General features: G+C 43.3%; 1 protein-coding gene across 3 annotated transcripts in view; it reads left to right on the top strand.

Annotated features, from left to right (window-relative positions):
- Positions 1-414: 414 nt before the first annotated feature.
- The window catches only part of TCAF1 (TRPM8 channel associated factor 1), a 49322-nt gene continuing 26307 nt past the window's right edge, over positions 415-23429 (top strand). For 2 of the 3 annotated variants that reach the window (XM_041752900.1, XM_041752902.1), the window contains exons 1-2: positions 13237-13392; positions 22082-22715. In XM_041752900.1, coding sequence (XP_041608834.1) covers positions 22096-22715 — 620 coding nt within the window. In that variant the 5' untranslated portion in view covers positions 13237-13392; positions 22082-22095. Of the gene's footprint in view, positions 549-13236; positions 13393-22081; positions 22716-23429 lie in introns of those variants that run through there. The other variant, XM_041752901.1, reaches the window with a different exon arrangement.

The following is a 23429-nucleotide window of genomic DNA, read 5'->3' as shown; positions in this document are numbered from 1 at the left end:
GTTGTGGTTGTGCTTTAAAAAAAGAAAGAAAGCAAGAAAGAAAGCCAACTTCAGAAAGTTGTAAAAAATAAAAATAAAAAAATAAAAATAATAAACATAAAAATAAAAATATATGTCGGACCCATCGATTTTAAGTCGCCCTTGGAAATCAGGGCGTACTGTCTTACATAAAATGATCATTATCATGTATGAGCCGCTCACTCGGTCCTGGCTCGTGTCGCGTTTCCCCCTCCCCAGCCCGCCCTGCCCGCGCTCCCGGCCGGTGCTGGGGTCCCCCTCCCGGTTCCGGGGCCGCATCTTCCTGCAGATGCGGACACAAAGCGAGGCCTCCCGGGCCCGCTGCAGCCGAGGCTCCGCCCCCCGCGCCGCGGCCAATCAGCGCCCGGGCCGCCCCCCGCGGGCAGCCCGCGACCTTCCACGTCCCCAGCCCCGGCCGCAGCCCCCGCCCCCCTCACCTGAGGCTCCTAACCTTAGGGTCCCGCCGCCGCCCGCTCCCAGCCGCTCCTCCGCGCCCCGAACCCGCGCCGCCGGGCACCGCGGGGCAGCCGGTGAGTAGGGGGGTCGGGGATGCATCCTGGACCGGAGGCCCGGGGGCGACCCAGGTCACCGGCCGCAGCCCGGGGGCGCTGTGCGTGGGGGGAGGATGGGGACCTGCGTGGCTGGGAGGGTGGCCGACGGGTGACACACAGAATTTCTTGCTTTTTTTTTTTTTTTTTTTACCTTTCGGATTCTTCTCTGCTGCTGCAGCTCGGTCTCTATTTCCTTCTTGCCGCAGTGTGTGTCACCCTCTGGAGGCGATGACCTTTCCCCCTCCCCATTTTCTTGAGCTTTTTTTTTATTATTATTGTTTTGTTTTTGTAGTTTTTTGTTTTGTTTTGTTTTGTTTTGTTTTGTGCAAGGGCTTTGCATGGAGCCACTGAGGTTTGAGCTAAAAGGAACCCCAGAGGTGGCTGTCCGCTCATCTTGAATTATGTGGGGGTCGTTGGCCTGTGCAGGACCACTCCCACCCACCCACCCCACCTCCCACCCACCCACCCCACCTCCCCCCCACCTGCAACTCCACAGCTCCAAAGGTCAAAGGCCCCTCCTACTGCAGGGCTCTAGGCGCCCAGAGGCTCTGCACCCGCCGGAGGAGGGGGGGGTGCGCTGGGGCAGGGGGTTGCAGGGGTGGTGGTGAGAGCAGGTGAGGTGAAGCGGGCACAACGCGTAGCCTGGAATGCGTTTGGCCTGAAGCTGTAAGCGCTGGATTATTATACAGTTCCCACGTAAACACCCGGAGCTGGCCAATGAGTTGGGTCAATGAATGAAGAAGGCCTTAAGTTTGGAAGAAAAAGCTTCATAAATCAGATAATCATGAAACTTCTTGGAAGAAGCGCAAGTCCAATTAGACATAAAGGACCAAATGATCTGTCTAGCAAACCATCCATCCATCCATTCATCCATCGTTTCACATTCCAAATTATTTGTCTATTGACTTCAATATCTGGCTTTCTTTTCGGCCTCAGTGTGATTTTTTTTAATGTATTAGAAAGAGGCATATAAAACATCTAAGAATGGTCTAAAGAATAATGAACAGAGTGCCCGACCGTCTCCTAGATTGGAAAAATAAGACATTGCAGTACCACAGAAGCCCCCCGCATGCCCCAGCTCCAGCCCATCCTTTTCCCTTCCACCAGACGTGACAGTTGATTTTTGTATTCGTCATTTTCTTGCTTTTCTTTATAGCTTGGTGATTTGTGTGTGTGTGTGTGTGTGTGTGTGTTCTGAAAACATATATATGGACACGTTTGTTTCCCTTATCGTTTAATTTTCATATTAGTGACATTGTACTGTTTGAGATTCACCCTTGATGATTCCTTCATTTTCACTGTGTATGGTATGAGTGTACCATAACTTATCCATCTACATTTAGGTTGTTGCTGGTTTGGGAAATGTATTATTATCTATTGCTGTGTAACAAACTACCCCAACACTTAGCAGCTTAAGCAAAAACCTATTATCTCACAGTTTCTGTGGGTCAGGAATCCAGGAGGAGCTTAGCTGGGAGTGTCTGACGCGGTACCTCTCACGGGCTGTAAGCAAGGTATCAGACTGAGACTAGAGTCTTCTCAAGGCTGGGGGGAGAGGGAACCCCTTCAAAGCTCCCTCAAGTGACTCTTGGCAAACCTCTCAGCCTCACTGTCTTTGGTTGGACGCGTCAGTTCTTCGCCAAATGGGCCCCTGTTTACAAGCTAGTCAAAACATTGGCAACTTGCTTCCCCCAGGATAAAGGTTCCCTCAGAGAAAGGAGAGAAAAGGATGAAGGGCAGATTCTTTTTTGTAACCTAATCTCCATTAGATTAGGATCTAATCTAATTTATTTATTAGATATGAGTTTATTAGAGATGAGTCCCCAGCTGTAACCCACACTCAAGGGAAGGGGCTTACACGAGACCATGAACATCCTGAGGCAGGGATTTATGGGGGGCCATTTATATTATGGGGGGCCTTCCTACAGGGGATAGCAACAAATACTGTTGTTCTCTAACATTCTTGTACATGCCTTCCAGTTCACATGCACAGGCTCACTCTGGCTTCCCTGGATTGCACACCCAGGTATAGAATTACCCGGTTAAAAGATTTGTGTGTGTTCAACTTTGTTAGGTTATTTCCAACCTGTTTCCTAAGTATTGAGCTGGTTTTTACAACCTCTAGTAACAGATGAGAGTTTCTATTGCTCCACATGCTTGTTATAACGTGGTCTTATCAAATTTCATTTTTAGCCAATCCGGTGGACAAGAAATAGTGTTCCGCTATGATTTTAATTAGCATTTCTCTAATACCTAATGAAGCAACCATCTTTTCATACATTGGTGAACTATTGTGCTTTCTCTCTGAAATCCTGGTTCCTAACTTTTACTCATTTTCATATCGGATCGTTTGCCTTTTTCTTATAGACTCATTGCATAAAATGTGGATGATAATCCAGTCTTCATCAGGGGTGTATGCTACAAATAGCAGCTTTCAACTTGCTTTTCTTTCTCTGTATGTCCGTCTCTCAATGAGCCAAGTTTTGGATTTTAAATTCAAGTTACCAACATTTTCTTTTATAAAAAGATCATTGCTTTCTCAAGACAATAAATTAATTTTACTATATTTATCTCTTTAAAAGCATTTATAGTTTTGCATTTAGCAATTCATCTTAATGCACCTGGAAATGGATTGTTATATTGTTTATTCAGTATGGATAATCAATTGTCCCAGCACCAGTGATCTTCAAGAATTTGATTTTTCATAAATGCGTGAATTTAAGTTCCTTAATCCTGTAATTATGTATTTCCGTAATGACTCTAGTTTTATAATATGTCTTGAAATACGTTAGTAAGGATCTTTCCCTTTAAAAAAATTTTCTTCTTCAAGACTTTTTAGCAATTCTTAGATCTTTGACCTTCCCTATAACTTTTTCTTTTTTAGATTTTATTTATTTTTTTAACACAGAGAGGGAGAGAGAGAGAGAGAGAGCGAGAGCAAGAGCATAAGCAGGGAGAGTAGCAGACAGAGGGAAGGGGGAGAAGCAGATTCCCCACTGAGCAGGGAGTTTGACCATGACCTGAACCAAAGGCAGAAGCTTAACTGACTGAGCCATCCAGGTGCCCCCATATAAATTTTTTAAAAGATTTTTTTATTTTAGAGAGAGCATGCAAGTGGGGTGGGGGGGTGGCAGTGGCAGAGGGAGAGCAAGGATCTCAAGCAGACACTGAGCATGGAACCTGATGTGGGGCTCAATCCCATGACCCTGTGATCATGACCCAACCCAAAACCAAGAGTTGGACACTCAACCAACTGAGCCAACCGGTGCCTCCAAATAAATATTTAAATAAACTTATCAAGTTCTCTAAAACAATAAACAAACAAGCAAACAAACCTGCTGGAATTTTGATTGATATTGCATTATTTTTATATATCAATTTGGGGAGAAAAGTCCTCCTTAAGATGTTGCATTTTCCCATCTATCAACTTGGTATATAATGCTATTTTGTTTAGCTAAACTTTAATCTTTAATGTTTGTATTTTTCATTGTTTTCCTTCTGCTTATGTATGTTTATTAAATTTATTTCTAAATACATTGTATTTTTACTGCTATTATAAATGTTTTGTTTTATAAAATTATATTTTGTAGCTTATTGTTTCTGGTGTATAGAAATTCAGTTGCCTTTTATATACTGACTACATATCAAACTTGACAAACTCCATTAATAATTCTAAATTTACCAATAGAATCTTTCAGATTTGCTACACAGGCAGTCATATCACCTAAAAACAGTATTATTTCTTCCTTTCCAGTCCTTATACATTTCTTTTTTCTGTCTTACTGCATTGCCTAGGACCTTCAGTATAAAGTTGAGTAAAGGTGAGAAGGGCATCTTGTTTTATCCTTAAAATAATATAGAGAAAGACTTCATTATGTCAACTTTAAATATTGCATTTGCAATGGTTAGTTTGTAAATGCCTTGTCCCATGATAAGAAAGTTTTTTTTTTAATTTTTTTTTATTTATTTATGATAGTCAAAGAGAGAGAGAGAGAGAGAGAGAGAAAGAGAGAGAGAGGCAGAGACAGAAGCAGGCTCCATGCACCGGGAGCCCGATGTGGGATTCGATCCCAGGTCTCCAGGATCGCACCCTGGGCCAAAGGCAGGCGCCAAACCGCTGCGCCACCCAGGGATCCCCGTTAAGAAAGTTTGATTATTCTCCTTGGTAGCACTTTTATTATGAGTGGATGTTTTATTGAATGCTTCTTCTGTAGTTATTTTCTCATACATTTTTCCACTTAAATGTTAATATGATAACATGTAGTATTCGATCTTTAATATTTAATCAATGTTGCAGTCCTGGAATAAACTGACTATGGTAAATATGCAGTAACTTTTTTATCAAGATAAGTATCACATATTTGCATTTATATATGTGGTTTGAGATTGGCATGTAATTATCTTTTTTGGTTTTAACTTTATTATTTGTTGATGTCATCTCATAGGTAAGATGGGTAGTATTCTCACTACTGCTAGTCTATGGAAGAATTTGGGCTAGGTTGGAATTATCTGGTCCTTGAATATTTCTTCAAATCACCAGCAAAACCCCAGGTTGTGGAGTTTACTTTATAAAAACTTGTTGGTTCAATTACCTTAAGGTCATAGGACTATTTAGGTTTTCTTATGAGTCAATATTCATAAATTTAATTTCTAAGATATTTAACTGTTACATATATATATATATAAAATTCAAATTTAATAGAATAAAATGGTTCATAATATTCTCTCATTATCTGTTTCATCATCTATTATTATGACCTTTTTTTTTTTTTTTTTTTTTTTTTATGACCTTTTTTATTATTAAAGTGTATAGGTATACTCTTTCATTTTGTTTTGATTAATTTTGCCAGAATTTGGACTACTTTATTAGCTCTTTTATATATTTACACACACACACACACACACATACACACAAACACAAAACTTAGGTCATCTCATAAAATAAGATGGGTAGTATTCTCACCATTCCTATTCAATGGAAGAATTCATTAATTGTCGTTTATTTATATTTTGTTAATTGTTACTTATTTTATTAGTTCTTCTTTGAATTTTTGTTATTTAGTTTCTAAGCTCAAATTTTCAAAAGCTACAAATTTGTGTCACTGCTTCTTAGCTATATCTCACAAGTTTTGATATGAATATTTTGCTATCATGTAGCTGTATCTAAAATTTAATTATGCTTTCTTATTTAAGCCATGAATTTTTTTAGAACAGTGTATTTTAATTTCCAGTTGCTCATCTGAAGATCCTTTATCATCTTGTAGTAACTGTTGCCTTTAATGTAGTCAGAGAATGTATGATATCAATTCCTTTGGATTTATTGAAGCTAGCTTTAAGACCTAGCACATGGTCAGTATCATTTTTGTACTTGAAGATAATGTGTAGTGTCTAATTACATAATGTCCTACATATATACACCCTTAAAACAAGTGTGTTAATTATACAATCCAAATCTGCCATTACCAAATCTGCCTTACCAATTTTTTATCTGAATTATCAATTACAAAAAAAAATATGTTAAAATCTCTCACTATGATGGTAGATTTTGAAATTTCTTATTGTAGATCTATATTTTTTACTTTTTGAAGCTATGTTATTGGTGAAGTGGAGTAAATTGAAAATTTTCATAATGCAAGGATTCAATATGATGGCTGCTTATTAATGCTTTTTTGTCTTAAATTCTTAATTTGCTCAGCTATCAAAACAAGGTTTCTTTGATCAGTGTTTACCTTCAAGAAAGATTTATCTTTCATCCTTTGACTTTAAATCTTTCTAAATCTGTGTTTAAAGTCATAAACCTATCTGTATTTTTTAAATGCTGGTTTTAAAATTGTTTGAGTGGTGCCTGAGTAGTTTAGTAGGTTGGGCATCTGACTCTTGATTTGGGCTCAGGTCATGATCTCAGGGTCATGAGATTGAGGCTGGCGTCAGGCTCTACACTCATTGGAGATTCTGTTTGAGATTCTCTCCCTCACCCTCTGCCCCTTTGCCCTCTCCCTCTCTCTCAAGTAAATAAATCCTTTAAAATAAGTCAATAAAAAATAAAATTGTTTGATAACTTATAGCTTACCATTGAATAATTTATTCCAGTTATATTTATTGTGGTTAGTAGTGCATAGATTTCTTTCTTTTTTTTTTTTTTTTGCTTATTATTTTTTTGTGCTTTATCTAACTCTTTCATTCCTCTCCCTTCTTTCAGTTCTTTGTTTCATTTTACTGCTCCTCTTATTTGGAAGTTACATTTGTTTAATTCATAACATTTATTGAGGTATAATTGAGAAAATTTGCATAAATATAATATCTACAATGTGATGTTTAAATCTTTTTTTAAGATTTTATTTATTATTTATTCATAGAGATAGACAGAGAGAGGCAGAGGGAGAAGCAGGCATCATACAGAGAGCCTGACGTGGGACTTGATCCAGGGTCTCCAGGATCACACCCTGGGCCGCAGGCAGCACTAAACCACTGCACCACGGGGGCTGCCCTACAATGTGATGTTTAGATATATGTTTATACTGTGAAATGATTACCACATCAAGCTAATTAATATATTGATCACCTCACAGAGTTTATGTGTGTGTGAGAGAATGATTGAGATCTATTCTCTTAGCAAATTTCAAGTATATAATACGATATTATTAACTATAGTCCCTGTGCTATACATTAGATCTCCAGAACTTATTTATGCTACATACCTGAAACTTTGCAAACTTTGCTGTCTCCCCATTTCTCCCACCTCCCAGTTCCTAGTAAACACCATGCTACTATCTGCTTCTGAGTTCGAATGTTTTAGATTCTACATATAAATGAGATTACACAGTATTTGTCTTTGAATTATTTTGAAATTTAGCATAAAGCCCTCAAAGTTCATCCATGTCAGCACAGATGGCCAGGTTTTATTCTTTTATATGGCTAAGTAAATTCTATTGTATATACATACAACAATTTATTTATCCATTCATTCACTGGATAGCCACTTAAGTTGTTTCCATATCTTGGCTCCTGTAAATAATGCTGTAATGAACATGGGAGTACAAATATCACTTCCAGATATTGATTTCATTTTCCATTTTCTTTGTATATATACCCAGAAGTTGGGTTTCTGGATAATATGGTAGTTCTATTCTCAATTTTGGGAGGAATCTCTATGCTGTTTTCTATAATGACTTTACCAATGTACATTCACATCAACAGTGCACAAGTGTTTCCTTTACTCCATAGCCTCACCAACACTTATCTTTTTGTAGCCCTTCTAACAGATGTGAGGTAATAAGTCATGGTTTAAATTTGTATTTCCCCAATGATTAGTGGATTTGCGTACTTTTTCATATACTTATAGGCCATTTCTATATCTTCTTTTGAGAAATATCCATTTAGGTCCTTTGCTCATTTTTTAATTGGATTATCTATTTTCTTGCCATTGAGTTGTTTGAATTCCTTATATATTTTTTATAGTAACCCCTTTTTGGGGATATATAGTTTACAAATATTTTCTCCCATTGCATAATTTGTTCCTTTATTCTGTTGATTTTTTTTTTCTGTGCAGATGCTTTTTAGTTTGAAATACTCTCACTTTTTAAATGTTTGCTTTTGTTGCCTGTGTTTTGGGGTCATATCTAAAAATTTATTGTCAAGACCAATGTCAAGAAATTTTTTCCCTATGTTTTCTTCTAGGAGCTTTACAATTTCAGGTCTTAACATTTAAGTCTTTAATACATTTTGAGTTGATTTTCACATATGGTATAAGATTTTTCTGCATGTGGATAGCCAGTAGTTATTCCAATACTATTTATTTCAGGGTCTATCCTTTTCCTGGTGGGTATTCTTTGTTGATGATGAGTTGGATGTAAATGTGGGTTTGTTTCTGGGGTCTCTGTTTTTTCTCATTGGCCGATATGTTTGTTTTTATGCAAGTACCATAGTATTTTGATTACTGTAGCTTTGTAGTATAATTTGATTATTTTGATTACTCTAGTTTTGTAGTGTAGCTTGAAATCAGGCATTTGTTTTTCTGGGGGCTTTGTTGGTTTTGGTTTTGTAATTTAATTTAAATTCAATTAGTTAGCATACAATGTGTTATTGGTTTCAGAAGTAGAGGTCAGTGATTCATCAGTCTTATATAATACCCCATGCTCATTACATCATGTCCCCTCCTTCATGTTCATCACCCAGTTACCCCAACCCCTCACCCATCTACCCTCCAGCATCCTCAGTTTGTTTCGTATGATTTAGAGTCTCTTATGATTTGTTTCTATGTTTTTGTCTTGTTTTATTTCTACCTCTCTTCCCCTATGATCCTGTTTTGTTTCTTAAATTCCACATATGAATGAGATCATATGATAATTGTCTTTTCTCTGATTGACTTATTTTGCTTAGCATAATACCCTCTAGGTGCAAATTGCAAGATTTCATATTTTGATGGCTAAGTAGTATTCCATTGTGTGTGTGTGTGTGTGTGTATAATCATATCTTCTTTATCCATTTTTCTGTTGATGGACATCTGGGCTCTTTCCATAGTTTGGCTATTGTAGACATTGCTGCTATAAACTTTGGGCTCACTACTTTTGTATCGTTGGGGTAAACACCCAGTATCGTTGGGTCATAGGGTAGCTAGCTCTGTTTCCAACTTTTTGAGGAACCTCCATACTGTTTTCCAGTGGCTGCACTGGCTTGCATTCCCACCAACAATGTAACAGGGTTCCCCTTTCTCCGTATCCTCGCCAACATCTGTTGTTTCCTGCCCTGTTACTTTTAGCCATTCTGACTGTTGTGCGGTGGTATCTTATAGTGGTTTTCATTTGTAATGCCTCAAATTTTATTCTTCTAGCTGAAGACTTCCTTGGCAATTTGAATTCTTTTGTGGTTCATATGAATTTTAGGATTTTTTCCCTATTTTTGTAAGAAATACTATTGGAATTTTGGTAGGGATTGTATTAAATCTGTAGATGTTTTTGGTTAGTATGGACATTTTAACATTATTAATCTTCCAATCTATGAACATGGAATATATTTTCATTTATTTGTGTCTTCAATATCTTTCTTCAATGTTTTATAGATGTCAGTGTATAGATCTTTTCCCTCCTTGGTTAAGTTGGTTCCTAAGTATTTTGTCTTGAGTACTATCGTAAATGGGATTGCTTTCTTTTTTTAAATTTTTTTTTATTATTTATTTATGATAGTCATACAGAGAGAGAGAGAGAGAGAGAGAGAGAGAGAGAGGCAGAGACATAGGCAGAGGGAGAAGCAGGCTCCATGCACCGGGAGCCTGACGTGGGATTCGATCCCTGGTCTCCAGGATCCCGCCCTGGGCCAAAGGCAGGTGCCAAACCGCTGCGCCACCCAGGGATCCCCCTGTGATTGCATTCTTAATTTCCTTTTCAGATACTTCATAGTTTATAAAAACAATTAATTTTTGTATGTTGATTAGATATCCTGCAACCATACTGAATATAATGAATTTGTTTAATAGTTCTAACAGTTTTTTGATGGGGTCTTTAGGGTTTTGTATATGTGAGTTTTATGAGTTTTAATTCTATACTAAATTTCTCCAGCCTTGCTTCTGTGATTTTGCACATATTGACTCAGTTATTTTAAAGTAAGTCCCAAAGAATGCAAATGTCCAAACCACCTGTGAGTCTGTTTCTATCATTTGCTGTTTCTTCTGAGTTCTTGGCAATGTAATCTGATTTTTAGCCTCCCCCTAAATTTTGGATTGGGTGCAAGACATAGGAATGAAAAGTTATAAAGTTATTGTTGATGTTATTGTTTTTCAAATAGGATTGGGGGGGTGAGAAATGGGTAAAATACCAGATGAATATTTTCATACTATCAAGAGTTAAAACTTTCTTAAAACTAGCGCATTTCAAATTTTTCCCTTACCCCAGACCATAATCCTTATGGTCATGGATTTTCTCATGGTCATGGATTTTCTCATGTCTCAACTGAAAGCAGTGTGTTGATAAGTGTGTTGTTTTTGTGGGACATGACCTCCACTACTTTATTCTAGAACAGTACAGCTACTGAAATGTCTGTCAGTTGTTTAGCATTTTAGCCAGTATTTTCAACTAGTTTTGATGGATTTTTGTGGAGGTGGGGGTCCCTCCTTGTGTGTGCATAGCTTAAGAGTCAGCCAATGACAAACTAAGGGGAATTTGCACATAGATTTTTATATTCCCTCTCTTTTGTCTGAAATTCTGCACTTTGAGTTCAGTTGGTTTGAAAATCTTGAACCAGTAAGCCTGACACTTTCTGAGTGGCCTCACTTTTCCTGCATTATGAGCTGGGAAATGCCCTAAACAGAAAAGCCCTAGCAAATGTGGAGCTCATGTCCTTTGTTTTCCTTCCCTTGGGATTATAGCTTCTCAAGTTCTCCTTGTGTTGTTTGCTCTTCAGAGTCTTCCATTGTTTCCTATATTTTGTCCAACTTTTATTGCTGTGAATTTTCAGTGGTAGGGTTGTCCCAAATAAGGTATTTTCTCAGTGCCGGCTTTAGAAGTCTCTTAACATTTTGTCTTACATTTCAGATAATTTATATAAGATTATTTTATTTCTTCTTGAGATATATCCTTTAGAATTTCCTTAAAGATCTTTTGAAAATAAATTCTCAAATTTTTCTGAAAAATAATATTTTTTAGACATTTGTAATAGAAGATAGTGCCTGGACAGCACTAGTGGTAAGAAAGCAGGGAGGTTAGTATTTCGGTAGCTTCCAGTTTTAGATTATTATGGATGGTGCTGCTTTGAACATTCTAGTATATGTATTTTGGTGATATTTTGGTGATACCACCTAAGAGTGGTATTACTAAATAGTCTTTTTCCCCCAAAATTATGTTTGTAACATTTTAAAAATACAAAGGGTCTGAAGAAAAAAATTACTGGTCAAACCTCTCCACATCCTGAGGTAGCCAAATATGTCCTTATTTTTCTTGCTTACATAAACATAAACACTCAAAAGGAGCATTACAGACTTTTTTGCTGAAAATATATATTGAGAGCATTGCTCAAGGTATGACTTGAGCTTATCCTTTTTAAGAATTGCATAATATTTTATAGTATGGATTTTTAATAAATTATTCATTCATTCCAATTTAGCTGAGTGTTTACAGAATGTAATATTTCAAAAGTTATTTCAACACTTCCAGGATTTAATGGCAGTCAAGGTAGAAACTGGAAAGCAAATGAGAAACTCTAGAAGGATATAGGATTTAAAACTGAGCTAGTGGCGTGAAGTCTGAAACAGAGAGGCTAGCTGAAATTTTAGCAGATACAGGAAGAAAACAAAAGGCTTATGGGAGAATATTAAAAGAAAATAACATGAAGAAGAGGAGAAAACTTACAACACAGGAAAGTTGGAATTTGATTGGTTTTCAATGTGAAGTTGCTCTGGATCCTGTTGAAGAGTGTGCTAGATTGCCTTCCTCACCCCACATCACGCATCTTGTCCGTCCATCCATCCATCAAGCAGCCATTACCAAGTACCTGTTTGTGGCCACGTGAAGCAGAAAATCTACAGAAGAATAAAACACAGTTCTTGACTTATGTGTACTCTAGTTTGGGGAGTTGTAATGAAACCCTAAGTAATACAGGGTGTCCCCTTTACCAGTAAATCTACATTCCGGTGGAAGTTCCAGCCTGGACACTGTTTTGTGGTAGGGGAGGAAGCTTTTTAATGGTTGCTCCCTGAGAACAGTTGGGTCAGTGATGTCTTCTCCTTAGGCACCCAGAAAATAGGGGCCAGTGCAGTGATGGGTGAAGGGTGAGGAAACAGAGGAATGTACAGAGGCCACACAAATCTTTCCCTTTGGGATGAGCCATAAGAAGGACAAGTGGTTTTTACTCCTGGCTTCTAAAGTTGAACTACCAAGCTGGATGAGCAGACATAGATTCAAGACAGGACCCTATAAGTCAGGTTATGGCTCAAAATCAAGTGTCCTATCCTGCTCTTTCTCGACTAAAACAAGACAGGACTAGGGACAAAGTTCAAGAATCCCCCACACAGGGAGAAATCATATTTATAGACGTGTCACTACTAGCTATCTGAGCAAAGATATTTTATCTTAGTTGATTACATTTATCATTTTTATCGCAAAATAATACATATTCCTTTCTATTGAAACGCGAACGAAGTCTAGGAAGAAAAAATAAAAGTAATCTACTCTTAACTATCTGAAGTCACTGCTTCTAATAGTTTGATGTGTGTTTTCCATATAATTTCTGTTTAGATAAGCATATATAAACATTTATAAAGCCTTTCTTACAAAAATGCAAGCTCCCTATTTTTACTTCCGTGTGAAATGTTCATTAAAAACATGAAGAGAGAGGGAGCCTAACTCCTGGCACACGTACGTCGATTTAACTCCTCCTTGTAAATAGTTCTGGGTCGTTTCACATACGGATCTGTACTTAGCAACCCCTCCCGGGTTGGTAAAGAGCCTTACGGATTTACGGTTTTATTTTAACAAATCTCCCTGCCGCCCTCCCGGAGCTGTGCGGGGGACCCCTTGCAGGATTGGGGGCTGCAGCATCCTCTCCCCGAAAGCGACACAAAGCGGGGCCTCTGAGGTCCGGGGGCGGCCGGCCAGGCTCCGCCCCCCCGCCGCGGCGGCCAATCAGCTGCCGGGATGCCCCCGCCCCGCCCCCAGCCCCGCCCCCAGCCCCGCTGCGCACTGCAGCCCAGCTCCCTCCTCGCACGCCCGCCGCCACCGCCACCTCCACCGACTCCGAGCCCGCAGGCTGGCCGCCGGGCCTCCCAACCACGTCTCTGCAGAGGGGCCCCTCCCCCCCTCCGAAGTAGCCCGGTGTGAAAATCGCTGGCTACCGGGTGAGTATGGTCCAGAGATGGTTCTGGAACCGGAGCAGGCCCCGGCGCACCGACCGAGCCCGGGAGCAGGAGCGACCCGGCCGGGGTCCGGGGGCGCGCGGGGGAGGGGAGTCCGGGTGTGGGCCTGAGACCGCTCGGGCCTAAGGAGGCGGACGTCTTCCAAAGAGGATTCCCTGTGGGCTCTCCCTGTCTGTGTCTGCTGCTGCTTTTTTATTTTTTGTTTATTTATTTTTTCTACCCCTCTGGCTCTTATTCCTTCCGTGCTTCATTCTTCTCCAGGAATTTCTGCCCTTTTTAAACACTTCTCCCGATGAAAGCTTTCGAAGCTGCAGATACGTACAGAAAATAATAGAATTATCGGATGCGGGTATTTTATTACCTTTGCTTCAACGCACTTGCTCTCCACCCCCCCCCCCATGGGTGGGTGTGGGTGTGTGTGTCCCTCCCTGTGTGTGTGTGTGTGTGTGTGTGTGTGTGTGTGCGCGTGTCTCCTCCTTTCTAAGAAACAAAACGTGACAGTTAAAACATCTTCTCCCCATCAAATCTCAGGTCTAGCTTCAGATGGGAATTAGGTTCTATCCTCCCCACGTGTGTTTTTGTCCTTTTTTGATTATTCATTTTTAGGTGGAGCAATATGTGCGTTTTTGTTTTGCATTTTAAAATTTTTCATGCAATTCAATACTGGGGCGGCGGGGGGTTGCCTTGCGGTGCTATTAGTCTTGTCATTTCAGACCGGAAAGGGACTTAGCAAGTCTCCAGCCCTCCTTGTTGACTAGCTCAGAACCCTGAGCCCTGTTGGGAGATAAAGGACGTGCTCACTGTCACTCAGGTGGTCCTTCACTGGGTAGGGTCCTGAACTGATCTCTGGATTTCCATGTTTTATGCCACTGAGTTCACCTGTCTCCATTGCCTATTGACTATTGTTTATATGATTCAATTTGGGGAAAATTTTCAAGAAGAAAGGAAAGAGGAAGGAGGTTGAAGGGGGGCTGAGGGAAGGAAATATGACTTGGATTTGGACCAAAACTCTAGTCAGTATTAAAGGGTCTGCATTTTCCTGGAACATGAAATACTGAATCTTAGGACAGCCTGAATGTTTTATTTTTTAAGAGGCCCTGGTACAGTCTTACCGTCTGCCAGTCACTGGTCTGAGAACTTTATAACTACTCACTCACCGAATTTAAGCCTTACAATAAATCTGTAATACAGGTTCTGATTTTACCATTCCCATTGTACAGATAAAATGAGGCGCAAATTAAGTTACCTGCCGCAAGCCGCTCGGCCAGTAGATTGTAGCACTGAGATCTGAATCCGGGACCTCTGGGGACGGACAGTTTGAGTCTTTAACTGCTGTACAGTCCTGCGTTTCTCCCCCTGGAACTGGCACCTGAGGGCCGCGAAGTCACTGGACACAGCAGAACTCACAGGTGACCGCAGGGAGGAGCGACTGTCCACTGGTTATCAGAAAAGACTTCAGGGAAGACACAGGATAGACTCTGGCGCTCTGTTCCCTGGCGTAGAATATTCTTATTTTTAACTTGGCGGAGTGGCATATGGGGCCATGCGGACGATGCTGAGCCAGGTGTGAGTCGCCGCCGCTCATCCTCAGGTCAGCCCGGATTATTAACAGGTGGCGCGGGAGGCTCGCCTCGCCCAGCGTGATGCAAATCCGCGGAGGGCCCTTGCCCTGCGCTGTCCCCCCACCGCGCACCTCCCCGCTCTCCCGAGAACCGGGTGGCCCGGGCGGGACCTTTGGGGCTCGGGACGGGGCCGGCGGCACAAAGGAGCGCCGCGCCCCCCGCCAAGCGCCGCCCCCCGGGCTCGCCCCGCGCCCCGGAGGAAGTGGGGGAGGGGACTGCTCGGGAACCCCTCCTCCCCGCCCCCACCCCGCCCCGCGGGAGCCCCGCAGGAGCCCCGCAGGCCCGACGCGCGGAGGGCGGTGCAGGAGGCCGCGGGGGGGGGGGGGGGACCCCGGGGCGCGCCCCTCGCTGCGGGTCGCCTGCTCCGGGCTCCGCGAGGCCGCCCGCCCGCCTGCCCCTGGGGCGCGTTGGCTGCGCTGTGTGATGGGGGGATGCACGGGCCGTCTCCTCCGCAGCTTGGTGCGGGAGGCAGGGCTTGCTCCGGGTCGCGCAGGTGCAGCTGACCGAGCATCACTGCTGTCCGGCTGCCCTTCGGTCGCTGCAGACTCCGGCTCTGGGACGGAGTCCCCTGCCCACTCTCAGCCCACCCCCCCCCACCCCGGAGATGCGCGTGTGCGTGTGTGTGTAAAAGTGCAAGAGGGGCGGGGGCTGTGTGCCGCCACCCCACCCACACCGGGCCTGCGGGTCTGGAGCATTCTCCGCCAGGCTGAGCTGCGAGGCTCCCCTCCCCTCCTCCCCTCCTCCCCTCCTCCCCTCCGCCCCCCTTCCCCAGCCCCTCCTCTTACGTCACCGACAGGCTCGGTGCAGACTGGCTCTGGGCCTGTGTAGGAAAGTCTGGCTGGGGGCAGGGCCTGCAGACAAACCGAGAGGATCCCACCCCAGACCTCCGCAGGGACAGCCCCTCGGATTTAAGACCCACCTGTGTCCCTCGTTGTCCATGTCATAGAACGCTCTGCCCTGGGGGACAGGCAGGTCAGCGCTCCTGGCCCTGCGCTCCCGGTGCTGCTGTTCTCCTGGGACCTCACTGGGAGAGAAGTGAGCAAATGTGAGTGAGGGCAAGAGAGTCCCTGGAGAACTATGGAATTAGGAAGGGATCATGGTGGGATAGGAATAGGGGAATAGAAAAGCAGCATCTTAAATCGTGCTTATTTTTGGGGGGGAGTGTGGGAAGGGATTGGAGAGGACCACAAGAAAGCCTTCAGAAATACTGGCAACGGTCTGTTTTTTAAGCTGGTTAGGAGGTATATAGGAATCTTTGATTTTTAAAATTGTTTTCTTATTTTGCCATCTATGTCTTTCCACGTGTATTACATATTCTTTTTTTAATATATTGATTAAACCATTTTTTAATGAAAAATAGATACGTTTGGTCTGCATATATGTGGCACAGAATGCAAAAAAAGGGCGAACCCACACCAGTTCTAGCTTAGTAGAAGTTAATGGACATTGGAAAGGGTATTGGATGTACGTATAAGGAAAAAAGAAACAAGGAGTTCATGGAAGAAAATGGTATGAAGAAGAGAAGACCTATAGGACTGGATGTCTGCCCTATTAATGTGATATTTATCATTTCTCAAGGCCAGGGTAGCTATTTGCTGAAGAAGTGATCCTAGGTCTGCCCTTGACACCTACGTCCATCACTCAGTTATCCATCCACGGAGCACCTGCTGATTCTCCTGGGGAATCCAAAGAATCACACATATCCCCTGATCTCAGACACTTACTCTACTTGAATTTGAAATCAAACCAGGATGTGGTGCAGCATCCAAGACAGGCCTGCTACCCTCCTTCCCTTCCGAATACATCTCTTTCTTAAAGGGAAGCCCCATTTAGGTAGCATGGGGCCTCTTTGTGGTAGGGGTAGGGGATTCGTAAAGCTCTCTCTCAGAGTTACAGGATGTGCCTGAGATACCTTCGGCTTTAGAGGTGCCTTGGGTTCCAGAAGGCTGAAAGAGAGAGGCCAGAGTTGGCCCAGAGGAGAGAAAGCAGAAGCCATGGAAGGAGAACCACGGGTGAAGAAATAAAAGGGAGAGAAGTAAAAGGGACCCCCTGGACTGTGCTCCTTTACACTCCCCAAGCTAGGAGAGCCAACAGGGATTCGGGCATAAACAGGAAGCATTTGGTTTAAAAGTCCAGTGTTGGAGTCATGGATATAGCTGGTTACAGTGGGATCAGAACCAGCTGCAAAGTTCAAAGGACCCTATAGAGGGGGAAATCACATTTTTTAGTGAGTACATACTCAACAGATTGGGAGATGAAAAAGAAACATTTTAGGGTGAGTGAGATATGATCAGTTGAACAATCCAATGATGTATATGGTCAATCATTTAATGTGTGTTTACTTGCTTGTTTGCAGTTATATTACCTGTGTTATTTTTCTTTAACATTTTATGTATTTATTTAAGAGTGATGGGGGGGGTCATGCATATGCACAGACAGCGGGGAGGGGCAGAGGGAGAGGGAGAAGCAGACTCCTCACTGAGCAGGGAGTGGGATGAGATGAGGAATGACACGGGGCTCCATCTCTGGACCCTGAGATCATCACCCAAGCAGAAGGTAGAAGCTTAACCAACTGAGCCACCCAGGTGCCCCTACCTGTGTTATTTTTAACTGTAACAGTAATATATACAACAATTCAAAGGATGTAGGTTTATATAAAGTCTACTATTCACCTCTTGTCTTCCTAATGCAGTTAATTAAAGTCAGCAGGTTGAAACGTGGCCTCCATAGACTTTCTGTTTTACGGAAAATCCTGGTTCTTAAGAATGTGGAGTCAGTACAAGATTCCCTGGGTTTGAATCCTGGATCCACCACTCCCACCTGTGTGCCTTGAGCAAGTAACACATTGTCTGGCCATCACGGTTTTTGTTTTGTTTTTGTCCACTTCTAAAATGAGTAGTGATAGTACATACCTCACAGGTTTGCTGTCAGGATTAACTGATTTACTGAGGAACTTAAAATAATGCCTGGAACCTGGGAAGCAGTGTGTGGTCATCACTCCTGCTAAATTTACTAGTCCTACTATTATTATCTTCATCCGTACAAAAATGGGTTTGTGCCCTATATATCACAGCGATTTGAGGTTTTCACTTAAAGTATATCTAGGGTGTTCTGTGTAGATGCAAAACAGATTTAACTCATTCTTTGTAAGAGCAACATGATATCCTGTCATATAGATTATCATACTCTATTCAAACATTCTTCCTCTCCGACGTCGGCTTGCCGTACATGCAGCATTGCTGTAAGGCTGAAGCTACGTTGCAGTCCCACTAGTCATGGTGCAGACTTGGGAAACTGGCCCAGAGGAGGGGAGCTTGAGTGTTCCCTACCAAAGCCTGGCAGGTAGAAGGAAGTAACTTCACAGGACCAGCCTTCTTCCTTCTGGTCCCCTGCTTTTCAAATCTCCAGGCTACATGCCCATCCCTTTGTCACTTGTCCACAGATAGTTCTCCCATGAACTAGCTCGAAATACAGAAATGTGAGTTCCCTGCTCTGAGTGTTTCTGGAGCACCAGCGGCAGCAACAAGGGCCCGTAGAGGTGGGGTCTGATGGGGCAGCTCTTTGTGGGGTGTGTATGCATGGCTGGCAGGGGTAGGGGGGCATGGGGGAGGGCTGCGCCCCAGGGTCTTATGTTGTAACAACAGACTGAGGGGAGTGAGTACACAGAAGGATAGGTGTGGCTTTGGGTTAAAGAGCTGCACCCACACAAGTCATGGATGGTTCTAGAAAACATTCCTTGTCACTTATCTATCTCCATTTCTAGGTTTGCATTTATCTGTCTCCATTGGTAGTTTCCTACAGCAGTGAGCATCCTTGTGTCCTTAGTACTGCTGCTCTTATTTCTGTAAGAAAGGTCATCCGAAGAGGGATTGCTGGACCGAGGACAGGCTCACCTCTGAAATGGAGCTGCCACTGTCAGATTGCTCTCAGCTTCCTGGCCCTTCCAGCAGATTGTGGTAGTGTCCTCCTAGCCTTTTGGGCATGGGGGATTATTGTTATTACTATGGTTTTTAGCATCGGGCATTATTATTTGCCTTCATCTTCACCTTCTTTTTACTCCTTCCCTTTCTCCTTCGCCTTCTTCCTTTTTGATAATCTTGTGGACAACATCATGCATTGTTTTCAATTGCCTGACCAGTGAGCTTGAGCATATTTTCATAGACTAACTGGCCATTTAAATTTCCCAGCCCTGGAAACCTTAAACCCCAGGGTGAACGTGTCCTATTTAACCCTTCGGGAAAAGGCAAAGCTCTGGGAAGGGGATCTCTTCTGGGAAATAAAGCTATCAGTGGCTTTAGAAGAATAGAGGCAAGAACAGACCCTGGTGACTTAGAAACTGGATCGGTTTAGTCGAGGAATGAATTAGTGAGCATCTGAACTAGGTTACTGGCAGTGTAGTTGGAAACCATGGACGATGACATTGACAGGCCTGTGACCAGCTGGAGGTGGGACAGGAGGGAGAAGGGACACAGCTGTGACACTGTGCGGTTTGCGGTCCTGGCTATTTGTGGACACCAGGAAGAGCGAGGAAGGGACAAGCTCTTGTTAACCAGCTGCCTGCTGATTCTATGTCTCCAAGGTTCTCTGAGGTAGCTGTCACCCTCCCTCGCATCTAGGGACACTGAGCTCAGGTGATGTGCCGAAAAGGAGCTAGTGTGGAAGGCAAAGACTAACTTTAAGACTTCTTTAGATTTAGAGACCACTGCAAATGGTAGAGTGTGCTCTTCCAGGAGGGATCTTGGGTGTATTTGTCACCTCAGAACCAGGGCCTTCTCATCTGTGCTTGGGAAGGCACAGTGTCTGGGCCCAGGACTTTCTCAAAGACCAGCGGAAACGCTTGAGAACTAAATGTTATAATAATATTAGTGTTAGCTTTGGCTCCATGATGTGAAAACTATAAAATCAGAATCATTAAATGCTTAGCCCAAGGCACGTGGATGGCTCAGTGGTTGAGCATCTGCCTTTGGCTCAGGTTGTGATCCCAGGTCCTGGGATTGAGTCCTGCATTGGGCTTCCTGCAGGGAGCCTGCTTCTCTCTCTGCCTATGTCTCTGCCTCTCTCTCTGTGTCTCCCATGAGTAAATAAATAAAATCTTTTTAAAAAAATGCTTAGTCCAGGATTTATAAAATCTGACACGAGGTTTGTTTTTTGTTCACTTTATAAGAATTCTCTCTGGGGTGTCCAGGTGGCTGGGTTGGTTGAGTCTTCAACTCTTGGTTTCAGCTCGGGTCATGATCTAGTGGGTCATGGGATTGAGCCCCACATTGGGCTTCCCACTCAGTGGGGAATCCACTTGAGGATTTTCTCCCTCTGCCTCTCCCCCTACTTGCTGGCTCACTCTCTCAAAAACAAATAAATAAATTAAAAAAAAAAACAGAATTCTATATTAGGCTCATTTCTAAGTTAAATAGCTTACTTTTAACCACATACTTATAAGTAAATATATGTAAACAAATACATGTTACATACACACACATACACATCCTCATATATATAGTAAATAATTGAAAGACACTTAAACTGTTATTTCCTTTGATCCTTGGGACAACCTTATGTGCTATTAGATACTTTTATCCTTACTGAATAAGGAAATGAAGTCTCAGATGTTTCCCCATCTCACAGTTAGTAAGCAAACAGAGCCAAGATTCAGGCCCAGATAGCCTAATTCAGGCCCAGATAGCCTACGGCAAAGCAGTATTACCTTGAGAGTTGAGCATATTCTCTGACAAGGGAAATAGAAAGGGAGAGGTTAAGGACCAAAGGTAAAAACATAAGGAATATCTGCATTTTCAGAAGAGGTAAGGGAAGGATGGAAAGTGGATGGGTGAGCAGGTTGAAGGTGATGAGGTTGGCTCTGGCCATAACGTAACTGGCAGTAAGAGCCTCAGATACCGGGAGAGCAGCATTGTCTGGTGCCGTCAAGTGGTCAGTGAGAAGGCCAAGCCCTGGATGTCCGATGAAAACACATCTATCTGCTCTTGGGGGAGTTGCTTCAGTAGAGAATATATAGTGGAGGTCAGACATCAAGCATCATGAGCAGGGAGCTCATGGAGAAGAAGCAGAGGATTTACGTGAGTGCACATCCACAGACACACACACCTTGCTTCTCTGCGTCCAGGTACAAGTAAGAATCTGCCATAATTCCTGGTTGTCTGGGACCTGGTTTCAAGCCACAGAAGACTTACGGTTTCCTCTTTCCCAGCCTGGGACTGTGACCAAAGAAGCTTCTCTGAGGACCCAGACTTTCCAGGCTGAAATGTTGGGATCCTCAAGCTGGGATTAGTAAGATGGACATGGGAGCAGAGGGGGGCGGGTCAGCATGCTGCACCACTGTATTAATTTCCAGTGGCTGCTGTAACACATCGCCACACACAGGGTGACTTAAAACAGCAGAAATATGTTCTGACACAGTCCGGGGGTCATAGAAGTTTGAAGTCCAGGTATTGGCAGGGCAGTTCTTTCTGGAGGTTCTGAAGGAAAATCTGTCCCATGCGTCTTCCAGAGCTTCAGGTGCTCACCAGCAACCTCTGGCCTCCCTTGGCATATAGATGCGTCGCTCCTGTTTCTCTTACTGTTCTCCCCTATGCGTCTGTGTCTGCATCCAGATGTTTCTTAAAAGACATCAGTCATTAAATCAGGGCTCACTCAGACCCACTATGACCTCATCTTAACTTGATGGTACCTACAAAGACCGTATTTCCAAATAGGATCCCATTCACACATACTGGGAATTCAGACTCCAAGGTATCTCTTTGGGGGCACAATTCTGCCCACAGTCCCCATTTCTGTTTGTTTCCTTCTGCGATGGCAAAGTGCCAAGCTCTTTTAGGTTAGCCATAAGAGTTTAGGAGGACTGAGCAGGGTGCGATGGGGTATCCTGGGCTGGATGCCTCAACACCCCTGGTGAATCTCTGAGTTAGTTCAGAGTCGGTCTCAGCTACATTGTCAGAAGAATTGCCACCACCAGGGAAAGAGTGAACTGTTTGGCTCCATTATTTATTTGTTTATCTATTCCTTGCCAAACTGAGCCTTTTCTCTCCTCTCTACAGAAATCCATCCAGCCATGGCAACTCCCTCTGCTGCCTTTGAGGCCCTGATGAATGGAGTGACCAGCTGGGATGTTCCCGAAGATGCCATCCCATGTGAACTGCTTCTAATTGGAGAGGCCTCCTTCCCAGTGATGGTGAATGACATGGGCCAGGTCCTCATTGCTGCCTCCTCCTACGGCCGAGGCCGCCTGGTGGTGGTGTCCCATGAGGACTACTTGGTAGAAGCCCAGCTCACTCCCTTTCTCCTCAATGCAGTAGGTTGGCTTTGTTCTTCCCCTGGGGCTCCCATTGGTGTACACCCATCCCTGGCACCCCTGGCCAAAATCCTTGAGGGTTCTGGGGTGGAGGCGAAGATCGAGCCAGAAGTGAAAGACTCCCTGGGGGTTTACTGCATTGACGCCTACAACGAAACCATGACGGAAAAGTTGGTCAAGTTTATGAAACGTGGAGGGGGCTTGCTCATTGGAGGCCAGGCCTGGGACTGGGCCAACCAGGGTGATGATGAAAGGGTGCTTTTCACCTTCCCTGGCAACCTCGTGACCAGTGTGGCCGGCGTGTACTTCACTGACAACAAAGGTGACACGAGTTTCTTTAAAGTCTCCAAGAAGATGCCCAAGATCCCAGTCTTAGTTAGGTAAGTGCACTACCCCAGGGGGGTTTTGGTCTCACATTAAAATCAAGCAACGTTCTTGTCTTTAGGTTTCTCCCAGGCTAACAGGAGAGAACTTGACACTTAGGTGTGGATTCACCCTAAATCAACCAGATTTACCCTTCAATAACCAGATCACCCTCAATCAATCAAGGTTCCCCTGGCTGCTGCCATCCCAGACCAGACCACTCAGCTATTTGAGCAGAGAAACTTTTGGCGTCTAGCTTAAAATACATTACTGAATCCCAGAGCTGGCCTTGCTAATCCAGGAAGGCTCATGGCAGAAGGTTGCTTTCAAATGCAATGTGAAGAAAAGGAAAACAGACATGAGGAACCCCGTAAGACAAAGTGGAAAGAGCTGGGGGGAAGGCTTTGAAATGTCCAGCCAGATGGGATTGGGATGGAAGTAAGAACTAGAGGATTCAAAAGGTGAGATAGAAGAAAAGATAGCATGAGTTGTTTGTGCTAAATTTAGGAGTTAGGGGAGGATTTTATGCCTGGAGGAAAAAGACCTGATGTTGGAGAATGAAGGAGGGAGGTGATGAGTACAAAGACAGGCTACGTGGAAGGTTCTTGAAGAGCACTGCCAGTCTGTTCTGTTCACACTGTGCTCTAGCAGTTACTATAGTGCCTAACGTAGGGCAGGTGATCAGTAAACGTTTGTTGGCTGGTGATTGGATGGATGAATGAGGGGGCTTA

Source organism: Vulpes lagopus, chromosome 4, assembly GCF_018345385.1.
Source record: "Vulpes lagopus strain Blue_001 chromosome 4, ASM1834538v1, whole genome shotgun sequence".
Classification (NCBI taxonomy): Eukaryota; Metazoa; Chordata; class Mammalia; order Carnivora; family Canidae; genus Vulpes; species Vulpes lagopus.
Note: the sequence above shows the minus strand (reverse complement) of the source record. Positions and strands in the feature narration are given on the sequence as shown.